This window comes from Hypanus sabinus, chromosome X1 (assembly GCF_030144855.1).
Source record: "Hypanus sabinus isolate sHypSab1 chromosome X1, sHypSab1.hap1, whole genome shotgun sequence".
Lineage (NCBI taxonomy): Eukaryota > Metazoa > Chordata > Chondrichthyes > Myliobatiformes > Dasyatidae > Hypanus > Hypanus sabinus.
In genome coordinates this window covers 33,045,269-33,054,186 of record NC_082738.1, presented here as the reverse complement: position 1 = coordinate 33,054,186, position 8,918 = coordinate 33,045,269, and the positions used below count along the sequence as shown (strand labels likewise).

At 48.4% G+C, this 8,918-nt stretch overlaps 1 protein-coding gene across 2 annotated transcripts in view; it reads right to left on the bottom strand.

Moving 5' to 3' along the window:
- Positions 1 to 251: 251 nt before the first annotated feature.
- Positions 252 to 8,918, bottom strand: part of mars1 (methionyl-tRNA synthetase 1) — a 49,814-nt gene continuing 41,147 nt past the window's right edge. Inside the window, exons 18-21 of one of the 2 annotated variants that reach the window (XM_059956264.1) lie at positions 7,198 to 7,381; positions 5,442 to 5,510; positions 5,116 to 5,220; positions 252 to 2,534 (exon numbers count right to left, since the gene is read on the bottom strand). In XM_059956264.1, coding sequence (XP_059812247.1) covers positions 2,442 to 2,534; positions 5,116 to 5,220; positions 5,442 to 5,510; positions 7,198 to 7,381 — 451 coding nt within the window. In that variant the 3' untranslated portion in view covers positions 252 to 2,441. Of the gene's footprint in view, positions 2,559 to 5,115; positions 5,221 to 5,441; positions 5,511 to 7,197; positions 7,382 to 8,918 lie in introns of both variants that reach the window. The other variant, XM_059956263.1, reaches the window with a different exon arrangement.

Genomic DNA, 8,918 nt, shown 5'->3' with positions numbered 1-8,918 from the left:
GAACAACTCTCAAGAAGCCCACCATTACCCAGGACAAAGCAGCCAACTCAACTGGTTGAGAAGTCACAGATACCATTAACATGTTAATGGTGACCTCTGCACTGGTGAGGATAACTGCACATAGACTCTTGGTCTTGGACCTTTTACTGTTCCAAAAATTAGTTAAAACTTGTTAGTTACTTATGAAAAGATAAATTGCTATTAGTCATTGCCTTTTTAACCAATAAAAAAAACACGCTTATAACTGATAGTTGATTGCGACTTATTTATTATGAACTAGTAACACCACTACAGGTATTTGTGTTCGACATAGCAGTAACAAGTGTCCTCCATTGATTGTATATGTACTATCAATTAGTGCTCACAACATGCTTCAGTCTGGAGAAACTCAGCAGGATGGGTAGTATCTGGGGAGGGAGATGGACAGTCGACATTTCTGGTTGAGACCCTTCATCTGGACTGAAAAGAGGGGAAAGGGTGGAGCAAATCCGGTAAGTGATTGGTGGATCCAGTTTTTGGGGGAAGGGGAACACAGTGGAACAGGTGGGGGGGTGAGTGTGGTGATGCATGGGGGAAGGGAAAGAAGGGGTGATGGGGAATGAAGGGATAAGGGAAAACAATTTGGGGAGGGGGTGTACAGAGGGGAGTGGATACTGGAAGTTAGAGAAGTGGATGTTCATGCCGTCACCTGCTTCTGTCCTCTCCCTTCCCCTCTCGCCCCCACCACTAGATACACCAGCTGTCTCCCCTCTTTCCTCCCAGGTGAAGGGAGTCTACCGGAAACATTGACTGTCCTTCTCCCTCCCACAGACGATGCTTGACCTGCAGTCTGTGTGTTGCTCCACCGTCTCTGGCCTTTGTGTCCATGATTAGTGAATGTTGAGTAATTGGGTAGCCAGAGGAAGAAAAGACAAGCTGCTGGATGAACTCAATGGAGGGAATTACTCCGTCAGCTTGTGTTACCCAAGATAACAATATCTACTGTCTCTTTTGTCTCTGCTGAATAAAGCTCACCAATATCTCTACCTCCTCAAGAGGCTAAACAAATTCAGCATGACCCTGTTGACCCTCACCAATGTTTAACAATGCACCATAGAAAGCATCCCACCTGGATGCATCACGGCTTGGCACGGCAACTGCCCTGCCCGTGACCACAAGAAACCGGGGAGTGTTGTGGACACAGCTCAACACATCAGAGAAACCAGCCTCCCCTCCATGGACTCTGTCTACACTTCTCACTGTCTCAGTGAAACAGACAACATCACCAAAGACACCCTTTCATGGACTCCTCATCTCATCTTCTTAATATTTATTACATATTTATTTATTGTTATTACTTCTTTCCTTTTGTATTTTGCATAGTTTGTTACCTTTTGCAGAGAGTTGTGGACACAGAAACCAGCTTCCCCTCCATGGACTCTGTCTACACTTCTCACTGTTCTATAAAGCAGGCAATATCATCGATGACCCCACACACCCAGTCATTCTTTCTCCTCCACCCTCCCATCGGGCAGAAGATACAAAAGCCTGAAAGCACGTTCCACCAAGGTCAAGGACAGCTTCTATCCCACTGTTTCCAGACTATTAAATGGTCCCCTTGTACGATAAAATGGACTTGACCTCACCTGGACTTGTCCTGGTTCTTGCATCTTATTGTTTACCTGTACTGCACTTTCTCTGTAACTGTTACACTTAATTCTGTATTCTGTTATTCTTTTACCTTGTTCTACCTCGATACACTGTGCAGTGTGTATGACAAACTTTTCACTGTGACAATAACATACCAATTAATGGACACCAACAAAAAGAATCATTCTTCAACCAATCATGAGTAGTTCACTTGCAATAATTAGTTCTTGGCATTGATTAACAGATAACTAGTTACAGATTATTGATCAATCATTAAATACTTCGGTAAATCGACACTTGATCTATCAATGTACATGGTGCTCAGTCCATTGCTGGTGACAAAGAGGCATGATTTAGATTAGTGACAGGGTTGGCACAGACATGGTGGGCCAAAGGGCCCTTTCCTGTATTGTGTGACCTTAAAAAGGGGGGAGGGGGGAGTGGCAGAGGACAAGATGAGGCAAGGTGGGGAGCTGGGGAGTGAGTGGGTGGAGATTCTGGGAGGGGCGGTCTGAGGGAGATGAGTTTGGGGGGAGGTAGAGTGCAGGAGGGAGGGTGGGAGCCAGTGTGCTGCCATGAAGAACACTGCTTTCCCACTCTCCCTTGCCTGAGAGGGACGGTGAATGAGTGACCAGTTTAAATTTTAAAAAACATTTATTGATGCTCTGAGCCGCACCTGACCCCTTCACACAGCCCCTCTCCCTTTCTCCTCCTTACTCCAGACCCCACTCCTCCGTTCCTCCCTCTTTCTCTCCATCCACCACTACCCCCGTTGTGACTGAGGGGCTGTGTGTGAAGGTGGTGCAGGAGGCTTAACCCTGCCCTAATGCCTGTGTTAGTTGCTTCTTCAGATCGAGGAGCACCGACACCTCTGTGGCGATTAGTGTCTTCTCCGCCTTCTGAGCCTTCAGTTCACGCACACGGTTCCCCTGGGGGTGGGGGGGTGGAAAGAGGGGGACAGGTAAGAGGAAGAAAAGATGAGGGTACAATGAGGGTGTTTTGTGAGAGAGGATGTAGGATAAGAGAAAGGGGTGGGGAAAGAGATAGAGGGGAGGAATGTAAGGAGAGGGAGTGGTGACGGGCATGTGAGGGAGGGGTGGAGGGAAGGAGTGGTTTGGAGAGAGGGGGAAGAGGAGATAACAGATTGTGTTAGAACAGTGATGTGTCAGCCCTGCCTAATGCACTAACTTGCCCAGCAGTACAGTTGGCCCTCCTTATCCGCGGATTCCGCATGCGCGAATTCAACCAACGAATCGCGAAAACCTGGAAGTGCTCTTCCAGCACTTGTTGTTCGAGCATGTACAGACTTTTTTTCTTGTCATTATTCCCTAAACAATGCAGTACAACCACCATTTTACATAGCATTTACATTGTATTGGGTATTACAAGTAATCTAGAGATGATTTAAAGTATATGGGAGGATGTGCGTGGGTTATCATGGATCGGGATAAAAAAAAATTGGGAGTTCTCTTAGTTGGAGCAGGTACATCTGGTATTATTTAGCGTCAGTTAGTCAAATGTTTGTCTTAGTATATAGTATATATTTTACCTTTCTATGCATATAAAACACTTAAGAACATATGTTTCAGCACTGGGCTCCGGAAGTTTCCAAGCTCGATCTAGTGACAGATCACTATGGAGTGCACTCTCCACCGTGCCGGGTTGACATGGAGGATCAAAAACCCAAAACCCAATAATTAAACCACTGCGTTGCTTAGTAATAATTATAGCTCTCATCGGGGCAGAGCCTTTCTCACTTTATCCTTTAAAATTGTTCTGATCGTTGACCGACGTAGCCTAACGCTTTTACAATGACTGATGGCGTTTCACCTCTTTCCGATCGCTTCATTATTTCCTCTTTATTTTCAATCGTGACCGTGATTATTCTCGTGAACAGAAACACTGCGGATTCAGAGCTCTGGCGCCAGGTCCTGATGTCCACCGCACTGAGACAAGTTAAATAAGGTCTGGGGTTCTGCTGGGTCCTAAGGTCCACCAGATTGAGACAGATTGAATAAAGGACTTGAGCATCTGCAAATTTTGGTATTCGTGAGGGGTCCCGAAACCAATCCCCCGCGGATGAGGGCCGATTGTATATATAAAATTAAATGAGCAGTGCAAAACAAGAGCAAAAATTATTAAAAATTCTGAGGCAGATATGTCATCTGGATCAGATAGACTACACTCCAGGGTTCTGAAAGAGGTAGCTGAAGAGATTATGGCTGGTCAACCCAGTGAACCCACAGAAACTGGAGCCATGGAGACTCAACATGCACAAACTTATCCACTTTGGGAGTAAGAACAGGAAGGCAGATTATTATCTGAACGATGTAAAGTTAGGTAAGGGAGAAATACAAAGAGATCTAGGAGTCCTTGTTCATCAGTCACTGAAGGTGAATGAACAAGTGCAGCAGGCAGTGAAGAAGGCTAATGGAATGTTGGCCTTTATTACAAAGGGAATTGAGTACAAGAGCAAGGAAATCCTCTTGCATTTGTACAGAGCACTGGTGAGACCACACCTGGAGTATTGTGTACAGTTTTGGTCTCCAAGGTTAAGGAAGGACATCCTGGCTGTAGAGGAAGTGCAGTGTAGATTCACGAGGTTAATTCCTGGGATGTCCGGACTGTCTTACGCAGAGAGGTTAGAGAGACTGGGCTTGTACACGCTGGAATTAAGGAGATTGAGAGGGGATCTGATTGCAACATATAAGATTATTAAGGAATTGGACAAGATAGAGTCAGGAAATATGTTCCAGATGCTGGGAGAGTCCAGTACCAGAGGGCATGGTTTGAGAATAAGGGGTAGGTCATTTAGGACAGAGTTAAGGAAAAACTTCTTCTCCCAGAGAGTTGTGGGGGTGTGGAATGCACTGCCTCGGAAGGCAGTGGAGGCCAATTCTCTGGATGCTTTCAAGAAGGAGCTAGATAGGTATCTTATGGATAGGGGAATCAAGGGATATGGGGACAAGGCAGGAACCGGGTATTGATAGTAGATGATAAGCCATGATCTCAAAATGGCAGTGCAGGCTCGAAGGGCCGAATGGTCTACTTCTGCACCTATTGTTTATTGTCTAAACGAGAGAGAGGAGAGAGGGAGGAAAGAGGGGGAGGGAGGGGTGGGGTGGGGGAGAGTGAAGAGAGGGGAGGGAGGGGAAGGGGTGAGAGGAGGGGGAAGGGGTGAGAGGAGGGGGAAGGGAGAGGAAGGGAGAGGGGGCAGGGGGTGAAGGGGCAGTGGGAGGGGAGAGTAGAGAGGGGGTAGAGCAGGGGTGGGGTGGTAGAGAGAGGAGGGGATTAGAGGAAGTGGGGGAAAGAGGGAGTGTAAGTGTGGGCATAGAGGGAGTGTGGGAAGGAGGTAGAGGGAGGAAGGAGACCTACCTACCAGCCACTGTTCAGCTGATGTATCCTTGTATTGACCCTTGGATACATCACACATTCAGAGGCACCAATATCTCGGCCACTGGCGTTGCCACCAGTACTTGTACTCACCTGTAGAGTCACTTGTTCCTGGAGACGTTGAACATCAGCAGGAGGGTGGGGAGCAGCTGGTGTCCCCGTCGTCACCTGTGACTCAGTCTTCCCAGTAGTGCAGGGCTGCATACACAAAACATGTCATCAGACACCCCGACTGCATGTCCTCCAAAACAGGGAAGGTGTAAGGGATCAGATGGGTTTACAGAGATGGGCAGAATGTAAGGGGGGGGGGGGGTTCATGGAGTCAGGGAGGGGTGTAGGGGATGGAGGGGTTCATGGAGTCGGGGGGGTATATGGAAGAGAGATGTTCATTGAGTCAGGGAGGGAGGATCTGATCTCACCTGACCACCGTACTTCTTCCGCAGTTCCTCAATGCGTTCGCTCTCCAATTTCTGGAACAGGGGGCTGGCCTGCAGGAGGTTTGATAATCCGAGTATAAGATAGAAACCGACAAACCTTGCGCTCTTTACTACACAGGGGTGTTCGACAGAGAGGGTGGATGCATCTACCCCTCAGTGTCTCCTAAACCCTCCTCCCCACCCTCTTTCTCCTGCCAGTGGATCGGTCCCATGATGAACACATTCCCAACACCCTGGCATCAACAGAGACATCGGCTCTGTCTCCATTAATTTGGTTTTCATGCTCCCAACACATACTACACCCCTCTCCGTGTCTGTGACTCCCTCCCACCCCTACACCCCTACCTCCCCGTCTCTGTGACCCCGTCCCTCCCCTACACCCCTCTCCATCTCTGTGACCCCGTCCCTCCCCTACACCCCTACCTCCCCGTCTCTGTGACCCCATCCCTCCCCTACACCCCTCTCCGTGTCTGTGACTCCCTCCTACCCCTACACCCCTACCTCCCCGTCTCTGTGACCCTGTCCCTCCCCTACACCCCTCTCCGTCTCTGTGACCCCATCCCTCCCCTACACCCCTCTCCGTCTCTGTGACCCCCTCCCTCCCCTACACCCCTACCTCCCCGTCTCTGTGACCCCGTCCCTCCCCTACACCCCTCTCCATCTTTGTGACCCCGTCCCTCCCCTACACCCCTACCTCTCCGTCTCTGCAACCCCTCCCTCCCCTACACCCCTCCCCATCTCTGTGACCCCGTCCCTCCCCTACACCCCTCTCCGTCTCTGTGACCCCATCCCTCCCCTACACCCCTACCTCCCCGTCTCTGTGACCCCCTCCCTCCCCTACACCCCTACCTCCCCGTCTCTGTGACCCCGTCCCTCCCCTACACCCCTCTCCATCTCTGTGACCCCGTCCCTCCCCTACACCCCTACCTCTCCGTCTCTGCAACCTCTCCCTCCCCTACACCCCTCCCCATCTCTGTGACCCCGTCCCTCCCCTACACCCCTCTCCGTCTCTGCAACCCCTCCCTCCCCTACACCCCTCTCCGTCTCTGCGACCCCGTCCCTCCCCTACACCCCTCTCCGTCTCTGCGACCCGCTCCGTCAGATTTCGGAACAGTCCATGAGCTGGAGGAACTCAGCAGGTCAGGCAGCATCTCTGGAGGGTAATAAACAAATGATGTTTTGGGCCAAGACCCTCATCAGGACTGGAATGGAAGGGGGCAGAAGCCACAAGAAGATGGGCGGAGGGGAAGGAATATGAGCTGACAGATGATAGTTGAGTGAGGGGGAAGGTAGATGGGAATGAAGTGATAAACTGCAAGGTGATAGATGGGAAAGGAATCTAATAGGAGAGGAGAATGGGAAGGATGAGAGAGCTGATGGATGGGTGAAGAGAAGAGCTGAGAGGGTAATCAGAATGGAAGAGAGAAGGACAGAGGGGGGAGAAATTACCGGAAGTTTTGAGAAATCGATGTTCATGCCATCAGGTTGGAGGCTACCCAGATGGAATACAAGGTGTTGCTCCTCCAACCTGGCAGTAGAGGAGGCCATGGACTGACATGTCAGAATGAGAATGGGCACTATTTTGCTCTCTTTTTGCACAATTTATTTTTTATATATTTCTTATTGTGACCTATATATTTTTAACGTATTACAATGTACTACTGCCACAAAACAACACATTACATGAAAGGTGCCAGTGATAACAAGCCTGATTCTGACTCTGAGGGGTGTTACATACCATGCCAATCTTGTGCCCGGTGGGCAGGTAGCAGACGAAGCGATCGACCAGCACGTTGCAGTCATGAGGAGCCTGCAGTTGCTCCTGGATGGTCCTGCTGACGGAGGGCATGTAGGGCTGGATCATCACCGACAGGAGGCAGGCCAGGTTCACTGCCACGCCTGTTACCGTTCCAGCTCGCTTCCTGTAAGGGAAATCAGTTGGTAGAGCTGTGGATGTTGTCTGTGTGGACCTTAACAAAGGCATTCAACAGGGTAGGCTGATCCAGAAAGTCAAGGCACACAGGATTCATGCAGGATGTGTCCTGGGACCAGCACGTACAGTGTCATCACAGAGAGGGCTTCTACTTTCTTAGGAACGTGCATAGATTTTCCTGTCACCAAAAGGCTTGACAAACTTCTATACACGCACAGTGGAGAGTATCCTGACTGTTTGCTTCACAGCCTAATATGGAAAGGCCAATGCACACGAACAGAAAATGGTGGATGCAGCCCAGCCCATCACAGGATCCTTTCTTGGTGATTAGTGGCATTTTGCAGGGGTTGGTGTTGGGACCGTTTCTTTTCACGTCAATGATTGGACAACAGAGTTGATGGCTTTATGGTCAGGTTTGCGAACAATGCAAAGATTGGTGGAGGGACAGGTAGTGTGGAGGGAACGGGCAAAGAAATGTCAGATGGAAAACAAGGTAGGGAAATGTGTGGTTATGCACTTTCGTAGGAGAAATAAAAGGGTTGACTATTTTCTAAATGGAGAATCTTCAAAAATCTGAGGACAAAGAGTCCTCATCCAGGATTCCCTAAAGGTTAATTTGCAGGTTGAGTCAGAGGCGAGGAAAGCAAATGCAATGTTAGCATTCAGTTCAAGAGGACTGGAATATAAAAACAAAGATGTAACGTAGAGGCTTTATAAGGCTTTGGTCAAACTGTACTTGGAGTATTGAGAGCAGTTTTGGGCCTCTTATCTAAGAAAGGATGTCCTGTCATTGGAGAGGGTCCAGAGGAGGCAAACAGGAATGATCCCAGGAACGAAAGGGTTTACGTATGAACAGTGTTTCATGGCTCTGGGCCTTTTCTTGCTGAAGTTCAGAGAATTAAGGGGGAATCTCACCGAAACCTTCTGAATACTGAAAGGCCTCGATAGAAAGCATGTTGAGAGGTTGTTTCCTATAGTGGAGGAGTCTAGGATTAGAGGGCACAGCCTCAGAACAGAAGAATGAACTTTTAGAACAGAGATGAGGAGGGTGTTGAAACTGGAATTCAAAATTCAAAGTTCAATGTAAATTTATTATCAAAATACATATATGTCTCTGTTTACAACCCTGAGATGCATTTTCTTACAGGCATACTCAACGGAATAATCAGTGAAAAGACTGCTCAACTTGGGCATTCAACAACAGTCCGGAAGACAAAAAAAACTGTGCAAACACAAAAATAAAGGAATAATAATAATAAATAAATAAATAAATAAATAAATAAATAAGCAATGACTAATAAGAACATGACACGATGAGTTCTTGAAAGTGAGTCCATCGGTTGGCGGAACAGTTCAGTGTTGGAGTGAGTGGAATGTAGTTATCTCCTTTGGTTCAAGAGTCTGATGGTTGAGGGGTAATAACTGTTGCTGAACTTGGTGGTGAGAGTGCTGAGGCTCCTGTACCTTCTTCCTGATGGCTGCAGCGAGAAGTGAACATGTCCTAGATGGTGGAAGTCCTTGACAAT